The sequence below is a fragment of the Centroberyx affinis genome, unplaced genomic scaffold (assembly GCF_046629955.1).
Source record: "Centroberyx affinis isolate AG114_WGS23_722 - 3 ecotype Tasmania unplaced genomic scaffold, CSIRO-AGI_Caff_v1 ptg002373l_1, whole genome shotgun sequence".
Classification (NCBI taxonomy): Eukaryota; Metazoa; Chordata; class Actinopteri; order Beryciformes; family Berycidae; genus Centroberyx; species Centroberyx affinis.
Window position 1 is genome coordinate 295,919 of NW_027280630.1, and position 25,316 is coordinate 321,234.

A 25,316-nucleotide genomic window follows, 5' to 3' on the forward strand; every position below is an offset into this window, starting at 1 on the left:
AACACAAAGCACAAAAGATGAAGTAAGTCATGATTTCTGTAAAAAAAAATTTATTAGGTTGGAATAGGGGGGGGGGGGGTGAATGAAATATTTCATAACGGGTTCAGTCAAATGTGAGGCTTTTTCTTGGCAAACAACAATATAACATTTAAGGGTTTATTGTCTCTGGTATGTGTGTTCTTTGGTTTTGAGAGTTCCCCTGCCAAAAAGAAGTGGTGTAAAAAAATCGAAGCGATACAACTTCTCATTAATCATACCTAACATTATTCTACTATATACAATAAGTATCCGTGGTTTATAAAACTTGACTGAGGATCCAGTGGTTTTGGGTTTAGGTCGCTCACATTGTACTGTAAAGCTTGGAAGTATGAATATACATAATGGCAAATTGTAGGTGATCATGCAGAATGTGGCGGTGGTCAGGTCAGGCTCATGGAAAGGTGGTACATCGAAGATACACACATCTCACTCATTAAAAAAATACTGTCTTATACTACTATAAGGCTCTGCGCAGATTACCACACCATGTATGGAATAGAAAAGTGTTTGACCTATTGAGTGTAAGCTTCAGAATCATCTAGATCAGCAGAGAAGGTATTATTTTCTAATTTATATGATGTTTGAAGAAGCCTCGCTGATTTTAATATGAAGCAGCAGGTTCCTAGGTCTGATCGCACAGCATTATTTTACAGTGAGCGCTACAAAATGAAACCTTTCCATGAGACCGCCTGCCCATTTGACCATTATGTTGTTTAGACACAAACAGATGAATTTAGGAGGATACTGCTGAGACACAGAGGAGCCTAATGTCTGTGTTTGATTTGTATGTAGGTGGTAGAGCATGATTACAAAAACTGTTGACTAGCTTCATATCACCTCTAGGTGGCGCTTTGGAGCCACACTAATGGAAACTGGGCAAAACCTAACGCCATTTACAGCATATGCATTGCAATAATGAGATTGAGACAGAATCCATTTGCACTGGGAATATAAAATTGAGCCAGTTTGAGCTCTCTAGTGACCAAATCTGAGGTTCCTGTGGGTGTTTTGTAAATATATTAATTGTCCTTTCTATAAAAGTGGTCAAAAATAATTCCTGGAGAATTACTGCAATCAAAGCAGGAGATACAAAGGAGGTGACGGGTTCAGAATGACTTTCTCATCTTAAAAAGAGACATTACAGAGAGAACGTTGTGCCTTAGAGGAAAACGAAAAAAAAAAAATCAAGGGTACAAGTATTAAGTTAATCCCCTTTTCCGTGGGGAATAAAGATTTTACAGCCCGAAATGCGGAATGGAGTCGAACGTTGATGGAATGTTACATGACTATCTCATCCTCTCCATCTTCCTCTCTGTGTGTTTATAAGCTGTTCAGCTCCTGCAGGGTCTGGTCCAGGACTTGATGCATGCCGAGATTCTCTTCTTTGGCGCTTGATAATTTCTCTAGAGAGATAAAAAAAAAAAAAGCAAAGAAAGCGACACGGTAAATACTTTGAATCAACAGCATCAAATAATACGCCGATAACACCCATGCCAATTCATTCTCTTTCAGAGGTTTGGCAAACAGTGTTCCTCACAAAATTGCACAGCAAACTCTTTTACTGTGCAATTGGACAGATGTTTTGCATAACTACTTTGGTTAAGTTGTTCCACATGCAAAAAAAAACCCAACCACACAGCAGTACCCTATTAAAACTAGAGTTGAATTTGCATGCATAAACTGCTGATGGCTGTTCTCCACCAGCTGGCTGTTAGTAGAATACGGTCTGCCGATTCCCTAGAGGACTTGTGTGTGTTACACTGTGGGTCATTTACTGTATTAGGTGCATTCGAACACACAAACACACAAGAACCCATCAGAAACAAATAATGTTACATTTAAAATCACAACATGATAGTGTGGTATTAAGGTAATAGAGGGAGGGGCACACTGCATTAATTCATGCTAACATTTGAGAATATCTCACCTGTTGATAATCGAGATGGATCATGTACAGTAATATATAGCTACAAAGAACTTACATAAAAGAGTGCATGACAATGTATGTAAACATGTAGCTGAGGTGATGTATCGTAAGTTTTACTATTCCCTTTTACAGCGAGCTAGGAACTAGTATGAATAATCGAGAACAGAGAAAAGAAAGCTGCAAGGTAGGAAAGGAAAAGATTTTTTAATACATTTAGCTTTTGCACAGACTTTTTTGCACAGTGAGATGGGCAGAAGGCACATACAGTCAAGAGTCAGAAGTCAGACAGTTCTGAACATGATAGAGATAGAGGGGAGCGAGAGGGAGAAGGAAAGAGAGAGAGAGAGAGAGAGAGAGAGAAAGGAGTGGAAGCATCTACAGAGAGGTCATGTCATTGAGGGCATGGTCCAGCTCCTCACTAATGGCCTTGTACTTCAGCTTCTGAGCGTACAGTTCATCTGGAGGTCAAAGGTCGACAGCAAGTACAGGCAGATGTCAAGGACAGCAGCGACAACAACAAGCCAAAAGCAGGAGGAGGAAAATGAGAGACAGATGGAGGCAAAGAGCACAGGGAGGAAAAATAGGAGAAAAAAAACAAAACAGGTCAGCTTTCTTAAGGATGCAGAAGAAGGAATGACACACATCTACGGGTCAGAATCATGAAATGAAAACGTGCTCGAAACCCTTTTGCTGGGTGACAGCTTTGAGCATTTAAGCCTGTTTTGAATGTCTCATAAAAGGGCTCCAATAACTCCATAAACTCAGTTGCCTGTGGTTCAACAACTAAATAATGCTGACCTAAAAACATTCAAGCACATTCTGTCCTCTTTGCAGCATGGCTGACATTGTTCTTCAGAAACAAGGGTCTTTGCTCTTGTTTTCTGCATAGTTCTTTACACCGGAGACCCGGACCATATTTTATTAGCTTGTCTTAGTAAGGAGTTTCCATACATTTGGCAGGGACCTGTTTTTTTGTCCACAGAAAATATTTCCAGTCTCACTGAAACAGGACACCCTAGCTGGGATCCAAGTCAAAATGGACTGTGTATGAAGATGTTGCTTGGTCGGTCAGATGGAGGATTGGGTAACAAGCGCTGCTGATCTATAGGAAACTACTTGTGGTTCCTCCAAAAAACGTGACATGTCTACTACTTTACTGGCCCTGAATGCATCACTAGGTCCCGATGCATGGTTTTCATTTAAAAACTAGTCGTGTCTAACAGACCAATCATGCAACTGAAAGAAGGAACATTTGTCTCTGTGTCCTATGCAAAAATTTGATGCTATCTTTTGGTGCAAACAAAGGCCTAAAAATCCACATAGTTTCCAGTCTCCAAACGTTTTAGCACATGTGAGTGTAACTGATCTCATACCTTCCAGGTCATCAATGGACTTTTCCAGTTTGGCCACTGTCCTCTCTGCAAACTCTGCACGGGTTTCAGCCTGGCCAGAACACACAAATATTTCAGGGTTAGAAACTAGCTGTGACACACAGTAACAAATTCAATCTGTAACACTGGAGCACTGGAGGTTTTCAAAAGCCTTTTTGTAGAGGCCTTTGCTGCTTGTCTCCTCAAGTAACCATCATATCATGAAATGTTTTATTGGCAGTTTTGCATGCATAAACAAGTTAAGTTGATAAAATGGAACACAAAGTGTTTTGGAGAGCGAAGTGAAAATGCGGTAATGGAGGTCAGGAATAAACATGCATAAATCTGCCAGGACAAATGAGCAGCCAAAACACTTCAACTGATTGGCAAAACACCTAATCTAAAGTGTGCAGTGCAGATCAGATGTGTTTCTGCACATTCTACTTTGATTTTGGCACTATGTTTTTGTTATTGTGCAATTGAATCATTTTAGCTGGACAGACGTCCCAGTTTGAAAGTGTCTTTCCCTTTTTTATGTCATGTTTTACTCACTGCTACTGTCAACTACATACATACTATAATCATCTGAAGGCAACAGCTGTTTTTTTCTTTTTTGCACTGTGAAGCCTTGGGAAACCTTCCCCTACACTGTGGTGTCAGAGGAACCGGCATCTCACCTCCTTCAGTTTGTCACTGAGAACCTTGATCTCCTCTTCATACTTGTCCTCTTTTTCTGAGTACTGTTGAAAAACAGAGACACAGATATTATTACCAAATCAATGGCAGACACACAAATACATGTGCACACACGCTTGCATCTACACATGCACGCACCATCATCCAAGGACTATTTCACTGTGATTGCTCAAAAAGCCATAACACCATTCCCCCCGAGGAGCGACATGTAGACAAGGTGTAGGGGCATGAAACAGGCCAGGTGTTGGCCTGGTCACTGGGAACAAATTGTTTTGTGATGCCAGCCATGGCCGCCCTGACTCGTTATTAAACCTGACCGAGGCAAAAGCATGTATTGCTGAAGGAGAGCAGTCATGTGGTAAGTCTGGCAGGCTGTCATGCTGCCTGTCTGTGCCTGGGGAGGAATGTACTAAAGAGGGAGAATGTAGTACAGGTCTCTACTGGCTGCTGCTTCATATAAACTACAACACAACACTCGAACAACACCTACAATCACCTTGTGTGGCCATTACCCCTGGATCAAATAAAGAGGCCCTCAGAGGCCAGTTGGTCAGGTGGTGGATAAGCTACGTGTCTAGTTGTGTTTGGAGATACAGTTTACATAGACAAATTACAGTTTAAATAAATAAATAGATAAATAGAGATAAAGTTTTCTGCAACCATATACTTATAACAGCTACGTATCAAAGGAGTTCATGTCTTTAGATACATTTGGGTTTTCATCTAAACAAACTGAGGGGAAAATAAATGGTTGGGTAGCTAGTAGGGCTTAACTGTACACAATTATAATGGAGGTGGTTTGAAACAATACTTTGGCAATGAGGTAGCTCTCCCTGAGGACAGCCAAGTCAGATTACTGTCCACTGAGCCACGAGGACAAGCCAAATGACAGGATACAGGGAAGTGGAGATCTACACACTGAGGGCCAGACCTGGGTCAAATAGTATTGGTGAAAAATCCTTACTGTTTGTCACCTACTCTGACAAAATGATTGCCAACATGAAAATAAAACTCACCATTGAATGTTACTGTAGTTATTAGCTAACCCTTTACCTTTGGGACAATTTAAGATTATGCAATTATCAGTTTTTTTTTCCAAACTGGATATACAGTATTTTGGAATGAAACCTTCTATTCTAAATTGATATATATCAATATTTTCCTATGATTGACTCAAACCATGAAACGGAATAGCAAACACTATTTGATCCGGGTCTGCTGGGTTCCAGGTTTCAGTCTTTGCCATTCACATCACTCACATGCAGCAACACACACTCACTTTCTCAGACTGGGCTTCTAAGGACTTTAGGTTGTTGGTCACATTTTTCAGCTCCTCCTCCAAGTCACTGGCTTTACTATGGGGAGAGACACAGACAAATGCTTAGCTTTATTGTAAGAGTGAAGGATGGAGGTATGTGTGTGTGCTTGTTTGTGTGTGTGTGTGTGTTTGTGTGTATACATGTGTGTGTTAATTGGGCTTACAGTTCTGAGACTTCGGCCCTCTCCTCAGCTCTCTCCAGCTCTCCCTCCAGGATCACCAGCTTGCGAGCCACCTGGGACAAACAGAGAAAAACATTATTAGATTTAAAAAAAATTTTTTGGACATCATTGAAAGCACAGTAGAAATAATAAAGATGAAGTAGGGGAGGGAAAGACTACAAATGCTGAAGTGGAGTTCAATCCAACCTCCATGGGAGCTTCATCAGGCTCCAGGGACTACATGTTTATTTATTTATTTAACTGTCATTTAAACTAAAACTTGGAGACAAACAACATACAATAATATATCTAATAATACACATTTCTAAGCAACAAATGCACTTAAAATCACACAGAGTAGCAGGTAAGCTCAAAGTCATGATTCACTATACAAGCTCTCAGTAGGAAGGAGTAGGAGCAGGATAAAGAGCCAAACTAAACACACCAAAGCAAAGTCAGCTGCTTAATGATTCATTACTCTACTTACTTATTACTCTGCTCTTCACATCAGACTGAGCCCCGCCTCTAACCGGCTTCCCGCTCTAACAGTCTCACCTCCTCGTATTTGCGGTCGGCCTCCTCAGCGATGTGTTTGGCCTCCTTCAGCTGCATCTCCTGGATCTCCATCTTCTCCTCGTCCTTCATCGCTCGGTTCTCAATCACCTTCATCCCTCTGGTCGCAGGATAGAGAGATAGATGTTTCCAAATGTACATACAAATGCCCAAAATAAGCTTTTATATCATATTGTTTTGAGGCGTATCATGTGAATGGTATTACATGCATTCATACACAAACACACTTGATTCCATTTCCATTCCACAGCCAAACAGGCTGATGCTACACAGGCAAATTTTTATGAGTATGAGCAACTGGGCAATGGGCAAAGAGGGCAATGGGCAATGGTAACTGACAAATTTGACAGTTGGAAGAGTGAAAATGGATGAAACAACACAATGCTGCCATCACTGTGATCATGGCCTCCTCTTTTCTACTGAAAATGTAATAATTGAATCATTTTATCACGGTTAACCCCTGGAATTTCATAACGTGTATTATAGTCTTATATTTGGCTCTGGCATCCAAAAGCTAGCTAGATTAAATGTTATATAAAAAGAACAGCTATTATTTCCTAGTTGTTTTTACTATTTAGTAGCAGTTGGACCATATCAAAAATAATTTGGGCTGAGGACAGGTCACCTGACCAATTTTCTTGCCTCTGATTGGTTGATGTTGAAAAACTTGCCAGCAACGTTTGCTCTCCGATCAAGCTTGGCCAGATTTCAAACTGAAACATTGTTTTCAGTGAGAAAATTAATTTTCTCTGTATCATCACCTTAAGACAGCTGTCAAAAAAGTTGAGGTTTATCTCTGTACACTTTCCCTGTCTTTTTTTTTTTTAAAGATTATTGTTTGTTCACTTTTGCCTTTATTTGATAGGTGAAAGTAGAAACACAGGGATGACATGCGACAATTCGAACCCAGGACATCGCGGTTACATTCCACACGCCTTAGCCCACTGAGCCACCAGGACGCCCCCCACTTTCCCCGTCTTGATCAGAGTTCAGCTCAACGTGAACCGGACTGACCTCTCGCTCTCGTCTGCGGCCTTCTCAGCCTCCTCCAGTTTCTGCAGTGCGGTGGCGAGCCTCTCCTGGGCCCGGTCCAGCTCCTCCTCCACCAGCTGGATCCTACGGTTCAGAGCTGCTACATCACCCTCCGCCTGAGAGGGAGAAAGACAGGAAGAGAGAAGTTTAGTCGTTCATTCATTCAACTTTTAAAATCATCCACCTTGGCCCCCCTCCACCTCAGGAAGAGCAGCAAAAGGCACAAAGAGGGAGGTGGAGGGAGAGAAAGAGCCACAGTTCGACAAAAATAGGAACAGAAATAGGGACAGCTGGACAGAAACGAGGACAGCAACCTGGAGCCTTGTTTTAATCATCTGCAAGGCAAAATCAATTTCACTCAGAGAGGGTAAAAATCAGCGCTGTGCCAGTGTTTATGTAAGTCCACACCATCAGAGTTAATTTAACACTTTTAGATAGTTTTGAACAGCCGTCCCAGAGCCGTATCAGCTCTATGAGTGGACAAACAACTCTTTGTCAACACCAAATAATTCTCACTGACGAAATCAACACATACAACACTGGAAAATTTGCGGCATGGTTTCAATTAATGTCTTACATATTTAATGTATTATTGTTTTATGGCTTGTAAAGCATAAAAGCGAAAAGTGCCATACAAAGAGAATTTATTATCATCGTATTATTAAAGAAGAGGGACAAAAGCAGAGGACAGTTGGAGGAGGAGATGGAGACAAGACAAGGGGCGAAAGAAAAATAAGGGAGGAAAAGTTTGTATGGTAATCGTCTGTGGCAGCATGGTTTCATATCAGCACAGTCTCCATTCTCTGGATCTCTGCCACCGTCAGGAGGTTAAACACACTGGCTCTCATTTATCAGGCCTCTCTGAGGAGGCGTGCTGATCCACAGTTACTGACCAAGTGCCTGTTCTCTTCAAAATGACCTGGACTGAATATCTGAACACACATTGTTCGTATTTACTCCAAGCTGATATATCTGCTGTTTTCAAGTCCTGATGCCTAGTCTTACAAAATGTAAATTCTGGTATTTTTTAAGTCTTTGGTTGATAAAATGACAACAGATGTATAGCCTGGATTATCTAAATTTTTGAGGGGTTTTTTTGTTTTTAAAAACAGATACATGTCTTTTGGATAATAGAACTCTTCATTTTGAAACACTTGATAAATGCCATAAAGTACCACCATTTGCACATAACCATAGTGCTACAATGACCATTGAGATATTTTCCCATATTTCTCAGTATCTATGCACTGTAGTAGTTCCCCCGAGGTTGTAATGTTGAATTCACATGAAGCGGTTTGAAAGAAATTGAACCGAATTAAAAAGGAATCAATTCCATCTGTACCATGAGAAAACTGAGACACAGCAATCTATTCTCTGAGCTCTCTGGGGCGGATCATGTTTCACAAATCAATAGCTGAGTGGCACTGATGAATAATAAGTGAATATGAGACAGCTGGAGATCTTTTATACAAGTATTTTTCATAGACAGTCTCTCAAGAAACACAAGTAACTAACTGCTGAGTCTGGCTGGAAATGTAATCCAGTTTAATATCAGAAGATAGCAGGGTTTTAGACATGAATGAAACGTTTACAAAAAACTCAATTTCCGGGCCGCTGAGCGAGCAGAACTGGGCCAAGCGGGAGGACAAAATGGGCTTCGTCTCATCTGCCCTTGGTAAACAATCAAAGGCAGAGGGAGAAAAAGAAAGCAAACAGACAAGCATACAGGCATTTCCTTTCAGTTGGTAGGGGAGTTTATCCAACCAGCACCTCCCGGGAAGCCCCATTCAAACAGAGAGATTCAAGTCAGTCTCAAAACTGGACACAAACTATATGAAGTCGGGCTGGGCGAAAATTCAATATTATCGTCTTTCAGTGGAACCATATCAAGATGAAATGGTGATTTTGTGATATCGCGATACACAATTCTGCTGTCTAAACTGCTGATAAAAAGCTAATTTTATTCAAAAACTCAAAATGAGGTATGAAACATTATAAGGAACATTATTTGAAAATGTCAGTTTTGTTTGATATCACACCCTAACATTACCATACAGTTCAATGGGATGAGCATGTGATTTTGCATACATAAGCAATATCGTGATATACAGTATATCGATATTGAAAAAAATCCTTATGATTATCATGAGATTGATTTCAACCCTATCACCCAGCCCTAATCTGAAGTTAACATTTGACGTGCTGTGTCACATGTTTATGTCACATTATTTATTTAACATTTAAAAGTCATGATTAAGGCGGGAGGGGGAGTTTGCAAGTTCTTCGGATGTTCAATCAGATGGTTCTGCCTCAACCGGTGCCACATTGCTGCACTTTTGTGCTACTATCATGCTGAATTATCCATTTAAGCCAAGAACACTCAACTTCACAACTTTCACTCCCTACTACAGAGGAGGAGAGGCTGCAGGGTTTGCTTAGACAAAAAGACTATTCTCCACATAGTTGTAGGGCAGCAGAGTTAGTAGGTCAGTGAGTCATTAGCTTGTCATTCGGCCCACAAGTCGATCAGTCAGTCAGATAAACAGAGGCAATGTGTCAGTCATTCAGTTTACAGGTAAGAGACTACAACACTAAAAGAGATAAAAGAGGATGAATTGGGGATGAGGAGGAGGAGGAGAGGCGACAGTAGAGAGTGAAGGAGAGAGCTACCAGCGCAGTGGAAAAGCCTAAGTAAGTCTGTTTGAGTCTATTTGTGCAGAGCGCGATTCCATTCTGTCATAGACTGAACATTTCAGGAAAGGAAGGCACGGTTTCCTGCTCGTTGGCAGCTGGCACAGGTCTCTTTTATTTATTTTTTTCTTATTATTTTAAGTTTCTCTCCGTCTCTTCATCATCTTATGCTGCTGACTGGGTGGGAGCCAGTCAGTCTTTCCTCCCCCTCCCTCCTTCCTCCTCCTCCTCTCTCTCTCTCATAGTCCATCTCTCCCACCCTCCCTAGTCTCTCTCTCTCTCTCTCTTTCCCAGTTCCTGCCCTTCTGGACCGAGCGCTGCCAGTTGATATGAGACAGGAAATGTCTGTTGAATGAGACTTGATGTGTCTTAAAACAGTGAGCTGCAAAACGACTGACAGAGGAATACCGAACCCCAGAAGGAATGAATGAAAAAGCCACAAATCAATCAAACCAAGATGGAATCTCATCAGCAACGTCTCCATACAGGTCTGTATCTGTCGACACTACATGTTGAACAGAACTAGACTGCAGCCTGAAACAACAGACAGTGTTATTTCCTGAGTGAAGCAATGGGGCTGCAGAGAATGCCCTTCACATACAAACAAACACTCTATTCATGAGCTTTAAGTCAGCTACACAGGCACATCAGACGCCGTAAAACAGTTCCAGACACACTCTGCAAACATACACACACAAACATACATGCACATGTGCACACAAACACACTCACTCTCTCTCTCTCTCAAACACACATACACACACGTAATTACCAGCTAGCAACCGGCTAGCTTCCTGCCCAGTAAATTTTGGTTGTCAAGCAACACAGAAACACAGAAACCAGGGGTTTAGCAACTGAAACAATGGCGGGATAGTATATCTATGCACAAACAATCAAATGTATGCAACCTGGTGTCTATCTCTCATCAGGTTTCCACAGTCACAGGGGGATTCCCCTTATAGACACACAGGCAGTCCTGTATAGAGGAAAAAGCCTGTCCATATGCCTCCAATTCACTGAGCCATGTCCAGGGAAGAACAGGCCTTTCCCTGTAAAAGCATGGTGGTGCTGCTGTACAGTGGATGTATGGGAAAAGCATTTAACTGATGTTGGTTCAGCTTAAACGACTGTGAAACAGGCTCATTGAAAAGTATTCAGAGCTGAGCAAAAATCATGGTTTTAGAGCAAAAAAAGTTTACAACTGAGTGGAGCGAAGAAGCTTTATTGGAAGGAAAGACTTTAACATGAGTTTACAAAATGGGGATAAAAAAAAACCCCGAAAGGAAATGAGCCGTCTGACATCCTCTCATTTCCTCCTTTCATTCTTTCTTTCAGGGCAGGCATTCTCTCTCTCTCTCTCTCTCTCTCACACTGTCATTCTCTATGTCTCTCTATCTCTCTCTCTCTCCGGCCATGCCCCTTCCTTAGTCACCCACTTTGCATTCTCTGGCTGCCATGGACGCAAGCCTTATATGGTAAAACACACTCTGGAGAATGTTTGTGGTGGAGTATCAGGAAGATGTTAGCAGCAAGCACACAGCCACATAGACACACACACACACACACACACATCTAGAAAAAACTAAATGAAACCATCTGTGGGGACTGCGAATCAGGAAACGGCAAGATACCACACGACAAGGAGCTGCTCTGTTGGCTCTTCCTCACACATGAGTACACACTGATCCAGTTAGGAGCCGAGGAAAATGGATGACACAAATCGAGCAGCCTGTTTCCAAGAATAGATAACATCCACCTAGCTTAATATATTAACAACGATGCTTTGTAAGAAGTGAAAAGGTATGTCAGCAACTTCAGAGGCCTTGAATCATGAACAATCTGTATATCAGTAATAAAGTATTGTATCACTGATAGAACAATCTCGGAGAATGATAATTTAAGTGCTACTGCTGGCTGAAATTAGTTGAATCCGAAGCCTTTTGGGGTTTCTCTCTCTGGCATCTGATTACAGGGAGATTCCACTTTGACCAATCCTAAACAGTCGCTGCTAGCTAGCTGTTGTTTCCTGACCGCGGCCTGAAGAAGAGACACAAGCTGCAATATGCTTGATATTAGCAAAACATCTGGACTAGAGAACTCTAAATTGCTCCTTTGTTCTCCTGTCTCTCTCTCTCTTGTTGACGTTATCTCTCTATCAAAAAATGTCCAATGGCCTCTACAGAGTAAACACTGTGCAGCCTGAGGTCAAGATACGGCACAGTACAGCAGGGACTGACTGAAGAAATACCTGAGTGTATTACATGTATGATTGCATGAGCAGTGAATATACCAAGCAGCGCCATTGAGCTGACATGCTTTGGAAAGGAGGTTTCAGACAATACACATGTAATTTCTCACTTAGGAGTAACAAAAAACTACTAATGAGGTGTCAAAAGCAATCACTTATTCCCTGGAAAATTATGAAAAAATGCCACCTAGGTGTCAGGCAATACACATTCAATTCAGATCACATGATTTCTCACCTGGAAAATACAGTAAATCCCACTGTCAACAGGCAGTACCGTTTGCAAACCTAGTTTACACTTCTAATCCTACGTATGGAGCCGATCCTAAGGACACATCGGACAGATATTTAGAGACGGGATCGAGGACAAGCGAAAGACGAGGAATCTAATTACTGGTTGATTCCAGGGCATTGGGCTAATGAGGTGCATGATGCTGTTGAGGCGCAGTGGAAGTTATTCTTGACACTGCCGCTCAATACTCTGTGTGTGTGGTAATCTTTTACCATAAAGACCTGGCATGCAAAGATGGCCGCATACAGTATAAGCCAGCCTGTCATGATGAGATATGTAAAGGAAGGTCATTTAACTTCCAGACAAGCATCACAATGAGCCCTGTCAGTGCAAAACGGTATTTGAGCGAGCGTGGCGCAGTCGAGGAAGCCGTCGTTTTATTACAGAGTGTATTCTGACTTCCACAAGCCTCTTCAAACAGCTTGAGTCTTGTGTTCGGGTTGTGAACCAGTGCCAGATAATACTGAAGTGGTTAGTACTGGCCAGAGGTTGATTGCTAACCCTTGTCAAACAGCCCTTCAGGAATCCAGAGGGGAAATCCTTTAACAGTCCGACCAGGACTTCATTGCCTTTTGGAACCAAACTTTTAGGATTTTCAGAGTGCTAAAGGATTGAGGTAGAAGTCCTTGGTTTTCAGAGTCCAGCTGGAATGCACATAAAATTTTGGAAAACGACGTAGGTCTTAAATGTGTGGCCTCTCAACAAGTGGCGGGCAGACGATTTAACTACCTGCAGGTCAAGTAAACATCCCACCAGTAAAACTGTTTACAGTTCCATATATTAGGCTGACCGAAGCCCTTCACCGCTCCACAGCCCTGGCACAGGCCTGCTGTCAGATACAGACAGCCTGCGTTGGCACTATGCAGAGCTGGCACAAACCTCACTGAAAAGTTCCTCTGTGATTAGCTGAACTTGCCTGCCTCAATGGAAAAACATGCATCCATTAAGGACAGGCAGACAGACTCAATATATCACGTTTGAAATGGTTCACACACTATTATGTGCTATGTGCTATGTATACCATATCTAAGTGCTTCATAAAATGCTAACATTTCCGCTCACTAAATGCTACTTAATGTATGACATTATAGCAAATGTAGCTTTTATCCAGACAAAGTCATACTTGAGCTAGCACAGACGGTACGTATATATTATACTCCCTGCTTGGATAAGAACCCACAACCTTGGCACACATAACCAACTAACCCGCAAGCCACTAACATGGGAGTGTTCCCCAAGATGCCAGCGACCGCCAAAACGTATCAACATGTGGCAGTTATATTTGGAAAGTTGAGCTATTCCCAGGGAGAAAGTCCAGCCTAAGAAAACAGCGAAACCAGGAAGTAATTCTTTCCATAGAATCTGCTGGAGGCCCAGCGTGGAAGCTGTGAGCCCACTGACCACACAAAGCAGTAAACAGACGCTAGCTTTGCTTAATTTTGAACCGACTAGCTGAACGAATCAGCGCTCCTTAACAGAAGCATTATTTGCAAACCATTTCCTGCAATTAGCCTCTGCGAAATGACATGGAAGTGGCGTAAAAAAAAGGGGCACACTTGTCATGTATGAACAAAATAAGTTCTGTATCTCTAGCAAATTGAATGACGATGGCATTATGGTAGCTATAGAAAAAAAAACATAGCAACCAATTCCCACAAATAGACAAAGAAGTGGTTTGACTTGCCTAACCATAGGAAAAACAGTTTCAGCTGAACTGACAAAAGCTGATGTGGATGTTTAGATGTTTTTAAGTATGGGAAGAAATGATTAAAGATGCCATCTTTCTTCCTGGACCACTGAGCTTTGCTACAAATGTGACTGAAGCTTTACACATCTGCCAGACCAGAATCTACATAACTATCAGCAACACTCAGTCCACCAAACACACACTTGCTTATCTTCCTGTTGATCCGGGCTGGAGCTCAGAGACAGGAAGTGTTAGAGTAGCAGCACAGGAAGTACTGGACCATAGTACTGGTCCAGGTCCAGGGCCGGCAGACGGCATCCTGGGAGGGGAACCTGCTTCCCAACACTGAAACCTCACAGTGGAGGTTCGATTCCCACTTCCCTGTTCGTCGTGCTTTCTCTCATATGATCTCAACTTGTGTGCTTCTCTCTTCCTCTATCACAGCTGGGTTTTCTTTTTTTAAGTTTCTGCATTTGCAGCAAACTGTGGTAAAAAACCTGTGGTTATTACCATGACTACCATGATACTTTCTGATGACAACATGACTATACAAAATACAACGCACAAAAACTTTAACAACAACTTTAAAGATGTACATAGGACACTATATGTTTTATGTTTATAAAAACTTTTTTCCAATGCAAAAGACGTAGTAAAGTAAATTTACAGTATTTTAGCACTAATAACAATTTTTCAGCTAATTTTGAAAAATACTAGAGAGAGATGTCTCCTGGAAGAGTCTTGACTAATCTATATGCTTTTCATGGAGAATTCTCAGTGTCACGGATGAAATACAAATGATTATCTTTGGCTGGCCGTCACCAAACGAGCATCACTGCTGCTGTTTAAAAGCTGAAAAGCCGACTGAGAATGACGGCCATAGATGAAACACATCTAAGCAGGTTAAAAGAGTGTTTCAAGGTTATGTCATGCCTTTGTAATCTGACAGAGCCTTAAGCGTTATTGAACGGTTGAGTAACGTCTCCAGAGGCGTCAAAACCGCGCTAGAAATAACATGAACCAATTAGTTTTAATTTTCAGCGAGAGAGATGTGGCCAAATGTTTTTCTGTTGCCTCGACATTTTCTAACAATGATTCATTACCTTTACAGACTCAGCAAGGTTCCTGTTTTGATCTCCTGCTCGTTTCAATGAAAGGGTTTTTGCGCCAAGAAATCTCTCTGGGTTGCCCCAATTATTCACACATGGGCCCACACAAGCCTTAAGGTAGCCAACCACACTAATGCACAGTATATTCCTCTATGAATACAAATGGCTTGGGATGTGTGACAGTTATAAGTGTTATCTTACATCCTTTCCAGGCCTAAAAGGAGTGGAATTGAAGACTTCTATTCCAAAATGCAACATATCCACTTTGGAAAATAATAATTTCCTGAAGTTCATCATTCAATATCTCAAAAATAAAGAGGATCTGGTCCATGAAAGTGTTATCAATTTGTCAGCCAAGTACTTAAAGTGTCTGGTGTCAGTACCATAATGTATTTCGATTTTATACTGTTAATCATCTTGTAAGGGTATGTGCCATGAATTTAGTGGATATCTCACTTTAGAATGAAACTCAAGCCTCAATTATTTAAAAAATCTAGCGGTGTAAATGATTGATTCAAATATTTGTGTGTGTGTGTGAGAGAGAGAGAAAGAGAAAGAGAGAGTGTGTGTGAGCGTATGTGAGATTGCATACTATGCGTATGTGTCACCATTCTTGGCACTTGCTCGCTCACATACCCTGCGGTCCAATCGGTTTGTGTCACCACTGTCTCTCTCCATTCAGCCTGAGGTTTCGTCTGTCTTATTTATGACCATATGTGAGTGAAATCTGTCTGCTCACTTGCCTGTTGTTGACAGCTAGTGGAGTGCCACCATATTATGCATAGGGGACATGGTGGCGGTCTAAACAGTAAGTGCCAACAGTAGAGCCTTTTAAAATATCTTGTTGGTGTTGATTTGCAAAAGGCCTCTCAATGATTTGTTGACAAATACCAGAGTACCACAGACTGTTTCTACTGTGAATAGTAATGGTATACTAGAAATACCAGAATACTTTTTTGTCCTACAGTGCAACTATGCTGCATGCTTACACCATTTCAATGCTTTGGCATGTGTGGTGATCTACAGAATCCACAGGTTGCAGAGTGGAAATACTGAACCAAACACACTACTAAAAGGCTTTTAGATGAGCTTAGCAGTACAGAAAAGATCCATCAGGCACTCATACCACTCCAATGCTTCAAGCTGAAGCCATGGTGCAAGACAGTCCCCAGTGACGTAATGCTAAACAAAAAACTATGAACTCAAGGAAGTGATCACCATTAAGTGAACAATCGCCGACATGAACAAAACCTCAACTATAATTTTATTCATTTCTTATTTTTAATTTCTTGAAAAGACCCTATTTACGTTGAGGTTAATACTTACTCTAACACAGTATATGAATATATATATCAGAAAGATTATCCTGAAAAGGTGAGCAAACTCCAAATTCACAAATTAAAAGGTGCTCTGTAACCTAATAGGCAGTCTATATCGAAGGGGAAAGCCCTACTGCAGCCGGCTCCTTTCATCATTCCAGCTCCCATATCTTTACAGCCGCTCCTTCCCCTCCCTCTCTCCTTGACTCTTTCTGCTTGTCCTGTCATTAACAAGCTCCTATGCAAAAGGTTATGGCACCTTATGCCATAAAGCACCATGTGAAACAAGTCGAGACTGTTACCCAACTGAATAACTGTGCTGCTAAGCATTTTCTCCCATCTCTCTGTTTTACATATGAATGTGAAGCTAGAAGATACAGAGGACACTGGTGAGAGAGCGGGTCAAATATTCTTAAAAGGAATGTGTCTCTGTCAGCACATCCACCTTTGTGTTACTTTTCAACATACTGTAACTCGTGTTAATAACAACCTATGTTGTGTCAGTGTGACATGCTACTGACATTGAAATATAAACATACAGAGGTGTTGAAAATGACACATTCTTCTTCAGAGTGTATTCCTTTGAAACCCTAATGACAGAGGAGACATAATTCTAAGCCTATACCCTTTATTTTCCTATAGTCTGTGGAGGCAGGGTGGCCTAGTGGTTGAAGAAACCGGCCTACAACTTGACGACTTGTGTTGCCAAACATCTTCCCTGCCCTGCCAAGTGTCACTGAGCAAGTCACTGCAAGTGAAAAGAGAATTTAAATAAAGCATCCCACTAATCTAAATCTATTTATCTAAATATACTTATCTCTCAGTACAGTCAGTCCAACTAATAAAGTACATTTGACACAATAGGTTAAATGACTAAGTCATTCATTGCTGGTAAAACCCAATATCAAGGCTGACCTCATTATTCGCAGTAGGTTTACAGTGGCCTATAACTCAGGGGAAGAACGCGCATGCGCAAAGACCTGCAGGAATCCTAACTTTTTTTTTTTTTTTCATAAGAGACCAACGCCTTGCATTGTGGCACAGTTTGCCGGTGAATGAATCAATGACTTGAAATAAGTAGAGTTTTAAAGCCATGAGAGGTGAATGTGGCAGAAGTTACCGCTACTTAATCACTCTAATAGATGATAACCGAGCAGATATATATATATTAAAAAAGGGCGATATTAAGAGAGAGAAAAGACACAAAAAGAGACGAGTTGGTTGTCTCACTTTCTCCCGGAGTTCCCGTTCACTGTCCAGCTCTCTCTGCAGGACCTGAGCCCGGTCTTCTGCGTCGTCAGCTTGCTGCTGCAAACACTGAATCTTCCTCTTCACAGCATCCAGAGAGTTCAGACCTGCCATTGTTGACTAGAGCTATTTGACACTAAAGTAAGACTACAGGTAGAAAAAAATATATAAGACTAATCTCGGGTTGTGCAAAATAAAGTATAAAGTAGCCTGCTGCTGCTGCTTCTTTTGGTCTATTCAAAATAAGAATAATTAAAAAAAAATACTTCACAAGCGCTTGGTCAAAATCCGTCTGGTCAAAAGTCTTTGGAATGTAAAGGAATCTTTCAAGTGCAAAAAAAAAAGTTATATAACCGAAAACGGTGTCCAGGTGTTTTCCCAAATGTTTTCCTCTGAGGTTAAGGTCTCTAAGAGAGTAAAAAGTTCATCAACAGTATGAAAAGTTGTCCTGTGGAATGTGGTAGTTACGGTGCGGACACATCCAGTTTGGGAGAGGCAGGCGGATAGAAAGGCAGAGCGGAGAGGAGAGCCGAAGCGCCAGTCTCCGAGTCGGAGGAGCGCGATGATTGGGATGATGAGGTCAGGGTGGGCGGGGCGTGTGTGTGTGTGTGTGCGTGTGTGTGTGTGTGTGTGTGTGTGTGTAAAAGCTGATCCCTGTGACTGATGTGATCAGTGCTAACGCCATACGAGCCTTTTAGACAAAGAAAAAGTCAAAGGAAAAGTCAGTCTGAACTGCTTTCAATTATTGTAAAGGCGCAGTGCCAATAGTTTAAATGTCTCATATTTGAAACCAATGACTATTTGTTGAAAGTGATTACATTGATCAAAATCAAGTCTATACTGTCAACATTTTCAGAATGACCCCCAAAGTCAAAGTTGCATACTGTTCAAAAAATAAATCTATCTATCTATCTATCTATCTATAGCAATGACTTGAACATCGGGAATATCTTGATCAGTGAATGAATGAAACATCAGACACAACTTGGTCTATGGCATCTCAAACTAACCACATAGCCATAAATAAATTAATAAATGACAAAGTTATTTGATATATTACTGCCAGTGAATGAACCATAAACCTGCACGAGTATTTATACTCATTATCTTCACGGTTTCCATTAGTCCTGTCTGCTTTGAGCGTCGCCCTGGCCTTCCCTGTAACTGGAGAAATAATTTTCCTATACGAAAACAAAGACATACAAAATGTCAGGCACAGTGTCAAAACAAGAGAATGACAGTTCAAACAACTTGAACTTTTATGCAGTGTAGAGAATCAAACATTTAGCATAATTAGATTGTTGACCGACCTCAGGCATAAACTCAGTTATTCTGAATAACTCTGTGTGAGTGTGTGCGTGTGTATGTGTGTGTGCACGTGTGTGTGCACGTGCATGTGTGTGTGTGTGTGTTATAGCAAGCAATCAATGTGACCCATCTGCCATCTTCCTGGTCCTATAGCCTATATATAACGTTAAGTGTTTGGGTCTAAATCAGATCTGTGCTTCCCCTTTCATGTTAAGCTGCTGGCCCTGACTCTGTTTACCCTTACAATTTCCTATCCACATGACCGGCCTGTGAGCAAATATGTTGGGTGGACGGACAACTAGGCCAGCAGATCTCAGTTCAGTTCAGTTCAGTTTGGCGGTTTAATCCAGCGGTGTGAAAACCTCTCACACAGCTCGAGTCCCTGTCTTGATTTGCCCCTTGCGCCGGAAAAGCTGGAAGCATTGATTTCATTAGGCGCAGGAGTGTGGGGCTTTCTGTTTGCCTTAGCTGCATTCCAGGCATACCAGCCCCCCCCCCCCCCCCCCCCCACGCCTGCTGCAGCTCCCTCTGCCCGCCCGGACACTGCAGTCCAGCTTTCCCCTGCCTTTTAAAACGATCCCTGCTATATGGGGCGTTATCAGCGACCGCACCAGGACTATACCTATGGTGCCACCCGCTCCCATCCCCCCTTTTTCAGCTCTCTGCTCTTGTATGCTAATATTGTGATAGTCATCTGAGAATCCTGGAGATAAACTCTTGTCTGTTTGCTTTGGCAGCTTAGCCCAAGCCTTGCAGTGATCTGGGATGACCCGAATATATGAATACTGCGGGTTGATGGTGCGAGGATTGTTCCTTTTTGAATCAGAACATGCAGACAGGCGCTGCTTGCTTGTCCGGGTCACTGGCTAGCTGTTCTCCTCTCCCTGCCCCCACCAGGTTCCCTGTCTGGTCAGCGCCGTCTGTGTGAATTCACATGTGTAATGACTCGACTGCTGCCTCTAATAAGTGACATGTGGAGGGGCATTCATGGCAGAGGAGTAGAGTAGCTTTGGAGCAGATCCTCAGAGGTATTTGTCAGTGTGTGTAGGAGTGTATGGTGAATATCTGTTTTAAAAAAAAAAGCTGTCAGATTTGTTTTAAACTCATGGATTTTGCTAGAGTTAACTTCCCAGGCACTGCAACACACCCGGGAGTGAAAAAGACATCCAATTAGGCTTAAAAGGGTTCGAACATTTGAAATCATGATTTCTAGTAGTATTTTCCCTTGGCGGCCACTTGACCCACTTTTCATGGAACGTTTTTCAGAGCTATTCTCAGAGTTTATTTAATCACTGGATAAAGATAATTCGGCGTGTCTCAGCCTCCGTCCCTCTGCCTGTGTGTCAGCCACTTCCCCTTTCTCTCTCTCTGTGTAGTACAACACTGCGTTTCCATGGGATATCCTCCACAAGACTCAAACAATACAACATCCTGGTGGAAGTTGGGGGGGCTACTTTCATGACATTCCTATCTGAATGATCTGCCTAGTAATCCTATTGGAATGACTTATTCCTGCCCGTTACTATTGAAGTGGCCTTTCGCCAATAATTTACGGCTACAGCATTTTATCCTTACCCAATAAGGAGTTTCACTCTTATGCTTTGTTTTGATTTGAATTCCTGCATAACCCTATTCACTGTACTGAGAATATAAAATAGCATAATAACTGTCTTTTCCACTCCACTAGTATCTCCAGTTATTGATATTTGTTTACACTTATAATCTTGTTTTGTTTAAAGTGTTTAACAAATACATTTTACAAAATCCTGGAGAAAGTTAAGGACTCATTACTCTCTCTCTCCCTGTCTCTCTCTCTCTCTCTCTCTCTCTCTCACACACACACATACACACACACCACACACACACACACTGTTTGTGCAAACAGATGTACAAACACACACAAATGCTAGAGGAACCGCCCTTGACAGATATACAGTGCTATGGTTTGCAGTGTTGCCCACAATCCACAATGTTATCTTTTTCCCCAGATTGCTGCTGATTAGCAACAGAGGAACCATTTTGTCTAATGTACTGCTACTTTTACTGAATTTAATTACTTGAGTAAACAACCCAAAAAATCCTGCTCAAACTCAGAAATTAGTTTGAGAGTGGTTTAGAGGACGCAGTTGTCTTATATGAGGGGGAAAGTGTGTCTGCGGTGATAATCATATCACATACAGTGTGAGCAGGATAACACCACTTAGTCCAAAGCAAAACAATCCATGAATTGACATCATCATCCTGCAGACAAACGGCTCATGCAGGGAAAATTTATAAAGGCCTGGATTTCCTCTAAACACTCAAACTCTGTATTGTAGCTACTTCGGACTTTCATACAGTACATTTGCATAAATATGGAAGAGTAAAACCATTATCTATTCAAGGATCACTATCTCTGTTTGAATTCAGGTCGGCACTGTAAGATTAAGTATTAAGACAGTAGTTTGTTACCAGGAATGATGAACTTATTACAGCTGTGGTGTTTACAGCATACCTGTCTGTTAGGCAGTGCTGCTCTGTTTTGGATGGTCTGGGTTGAGCTGCCAGTGAATGTGGTTTGTATATGTGTGTGTGGGTGGTGGGAGGGGGGGGTTGGGGGGGTGGGGGGGTACAGTTTATTCATGCGCTCATCTTTCAGGAGTGGCTGCACAGGAATGTAACAGTCTCTCTGTCATGTGCTCCTGACCATTCACAGTGGATCAAAGGAAGCTCACAGCTGGTGCTGGCTCAGAAATACTCGGGCTATGGACTAATGGATCATGGTTTTCAATAGGGCAGAGTGTGTGTGTGTGTGTGTGTGTGTGTGTGTGTGTGTGTGTGTGTGCATGCACGTGTGTGTGTGTTGCTCTGTGTGTCTGAGTTTGGGATAAACAATCAATGAACAAATTCAGGAAGCAGAAGCCTTTTATCATAAAAAGGTTAATGTATCAAGTGAATTGAAAGTCAGCCCCGGTGACTCCAACCCCGGTGTGTGTGTGTGTGTGTGTGTGCATGTGTGTGTGTAGGTATCTATGTGTGTATGTGTGTGTGTGTGAGACTTTTCACTCACCTCTGTAGCTTTCGTCTCAGACAGTTCCAGTTTCTCCTGAGCGTCTTTCAGGCCCTCGGAGTATTTGTCCAGCTCATCCTCCGTCTGCTTCATCTTCTTCTGCAGGTCGAGCAGCTCCTCCTCCATCTACAGCACAAACCACTGTTAGTCTGCTATATAGATTCTATTCTATTCTATTCTATTCTATTCTTTTTTCATGGCGTATTTATCTGCATGATCTGTCTAGCAATCCTACTGCAATGACTCATTCTTGCCTGTTATTATTAAAGGGGCATTTCGCTTTATTTCCATAAAGCTCATTAACTACATAAAACTTAAGAACTTGGAAACTAGATTTTTCCAATAGTTTGTCTCACTGAGGCTTTGAGCCGTGCTTATAGCTCATCTGCATCATTTCGATGGGTTTTAATTACCTTTTTATCGGTATTTGTTCGCACATTATGACAGTCTTGTCTGTTGAAACCGCTTTATGAATGAACTTTACTTGACTTGACTTGAATAAATATAGCAAAGGTTCAGCAAAGGTTCACACGGCAAAGGTTCAGTGAACTGAACTCTGGATTGCTTTGTGAACAATTTTACACTCAAAACAACTCTCAATAACTCGTTAACTCAAAAACGCTATGTGAGATAGTTTACACTTTGGTGATGATGGTGCATGATGATGTGTCAAATATCTCAGCTTTGTTTTTTTGTGTAGCATTTGTGTAGCACCCTTTCACCCTTTCACTGAGAGGACAGTGTTAAAAGACATGGTGTTTAAAATTCAGATCAACACTAAATCAACACCAGTGGCTGTCATGATTTGGAAGTCTAATTAGTTATTGTGTTTGGGTATATTTGAGCTGTGGTATGCAGAACCTAATCTCTTCTCTCTCTCTCTCTCTCTCTCTCTCTCTCTCTCACACACACACACACACACACACACACACACACACACACACAGTTACAGGGGTTAAGTGTTCCCCCCTAATCAGCGTTCCCCTCTGAGCCTGTGAAGTGCTCCTGATAATCCCACTGGATTCCACACTGCCTATCTCTCCTGGTCTCTAAAAATACAGCTGCTATCACTGGGAACACACAGACGCCTGGGGCCTGGTGTGTGTGTGTGTGTGTGTGTGTGTGTGTGTGTGTATTTATTCTTGCATCCGTATGTGTGTGTCCTCTGCGTTCTCATGTGTGTGTACATGTATGTGTGTTGTCTCTTTTGTGTTGGAGACACCTGTCAGATGGGCAGAAGGACAGACGTCCATTCAGACAGATGCTCCAATACTTTCTTCCCCTAAATCCCAACTGGGACGTCCTGGTCCAGGAATCCAGGCGTATCTCCACTGCCTTCTCCCCCAGACACCAAACCCTGATCCTGGGTGGCCTCATCACCTGGACCGGCCAATCCCTCCATGAAGGAGTGTGATGATATCTCTCAGGATTATCCCAAGGCTGTGAGCCTCACTGTCAACAGCATTGAGACTGACCTATTGTTCCTACATCCAGCACCTATTCATTTGCTTCTATATTTGTTGTTGCATTGAGGCTCAGGGTCTCTACTCTAGAGTATTTTGCTGTCAGAAGGTTTGTTACCATGTAAACATCTCCTTTAGTGCGTTAACCACAGTGATTAAAAGTTGGTGCCTTTTATGTCTAGGATGCTTGGATGTTTGATAGAGTTTGTACTATTTAATCCCTATAGATCTGGAATGGAATTAATGATACAATACAAACAATACAAAAAAGGAGATTATTGCTACTTTTGAGAGCGTTTCCTAAGAATATTCCCTGGCATTTTCTCTCAAGCAGCAGTAGGTGTTGATGTTTCACACACTGCCGCCAACATTTGTTGAATTAACTAATTTCCTCAAGTAGACTTTCAACTCTGCGCCATGGCAATGAAACCTCTTTTATTCAGGTTTCAAACATTTCCTGTATCACAGGGAGATCTATTAGCAAACAGTAAAGTATAAATAAATGGGAACAGTCTCTACAGCCCATTTCCTTGAAGGTATGTCTGGTATGGTATCAGTGTTGTGATTAGTTTCAGAACTGGCAAAGGGGAAAAGCCTTAAAGGAAAAGCTTAAGCCTGCCATTCACTGGGTCTGTGTTTCTTTCTACAACACCAGTCTCTTACCAAATAAATGTATTAATTTATCTAATTGCTAATAGAAACTCATAAACCAGATAAAACACATTTTCTCCATGATTTAGATTTACTTGAGCTGAGCAATTTTATATAATTCATGTTTAATGTAACTTTTTCATGACCGATCAAACACACTACCTGTACTCAAGTTCTGATCTAGGGCTTTAACCCCAAGCCATCAGTGTTTTCTGTGTCTACTCCTGACTCCTATAATTGACATCATGACCCATCACTCCTGATCCTTCCAAAATCTCCCCTCCTCTCTTTTTCTCTTCTATTTCTCTCTTTCACCTCACCTGCTTGCATTTGTCCTCCGCTGCCTTCTTGTCCGTCTCAGCCTGCTCCGCCCGGTCGATGGCGTTCTCCTTGTCCAGTTTCAGCATCTGCATCTTCTTCTTGATGGCCTCCATGGTGCCGCTTCAGTCGGTTTCCCCTCTCGCCGAGATGAGAAATGTAGTTTTAAGAAAAGTCGAGGTGTCGTCTCCTCTGGCTTGAGATGGTTTTAAGAGATCGAGGGTTTTGCCTTTAGAGAGCGTGAGTCCAACAAAGCCAGAGGGAAATGGAGAGAGAGGGAGAGAGAGAGAGAGAAAGAGAAAAAGGGAGGGAGACAGAGAGAGCAGAGAGAGCTGGTGAAGGGAGATGCAGACTCTTGCCCTACGGCTGCTGTTAGAGATTTAAACTGCAACTGAACCTGCCTCCAGTCTCTGATGACCCCCCCCCCCACCCCTTCCTCCTCTGATCTCTCCCTCCCTCTCTCCATCCTTTCTCTCCATCTCCCTCAATCCCTCCATCCATTCCTCCCTTTCATCCCACCACTCACCACTCACTCTGCGTCCACCCCATCCAGACCCCCCCGGCCCCCCCAAACACACACACACACACTCCACCCTATCAAACCACTCATCCCAGGCCTTTCTAAGGAATGGTCTGGCTCTGCTCCGCTCTGCTCTACTCACTCTTCGACCGCCGCTGATCTCCTTATTTGGGTTGCTGCCTTTTCACGCAGAGCCGGAGATCAGACAGGAGCGAGAAGCACAGGTCCCGTTTCCACATTTAACCTCCCGCCAAGTGGATAAGAGTCCCGTTGACGCACGCACCTCGCACTTAAGGTCTG

The 25,316-nt window shown here is 42.2% G+C and overlaps 1 protein-coding gene across 6 annotated transcripts; it reads right to left on the reverse strand.

The window, feature by feature from the left end:
* Window positions 1-40: 40 nt before the first annotated feature.
* tpm4a (tropomyosin 4a) lies at window positions 41-24,855 on the reverse strand. 6 transcript variants are annotated; one of them, XM_071533487.1, is made up of 9 exons: window positions 24,499-24,846; window positions 22,065-22,190; window positions 7,099-7,232; window positions 6,067-6,184; window positions 5,515-5,585; window positions 5,312-5,387; window positions 4,014-4,076; window positions 3,340-3,409; window positions 41-1,442 (listed from the first exon to the last, which is right to left on the reverse strand). In XM_071533487.1, the coding sequence occupies exons 1-9, from the start codon at window positions 24,610-24,612 to the stop codon at window positions 1,360-1,362; spliced, it is 855 nt and encodes a 284-aa protein (XP_071389588.1). In that variant the 5' UTR covers window positions 24,613-24,846; the 3' UTR covers window positions 41-1,359. The 6 variants fall into 6 exon arrangements, with proteins under 6 accessions (XP_071389588.1, XP_071389590.1, XP_071389592.1 ...); XM_071533488.1 differs by lacking the exon at window positions 41-1,442 and adding an exon at window positions 2,327-2,424 and having other exon boundaries at window positions 24,499-24,855; XM_071533489.1 differs by lacking the exons at window positions 22,065-22,190; window positions 24,499-24,846 and adding an exon at window positions 17,690-18,230.
* Window positions 24,856-25,316: the final 461 nt, after the last annotated feature.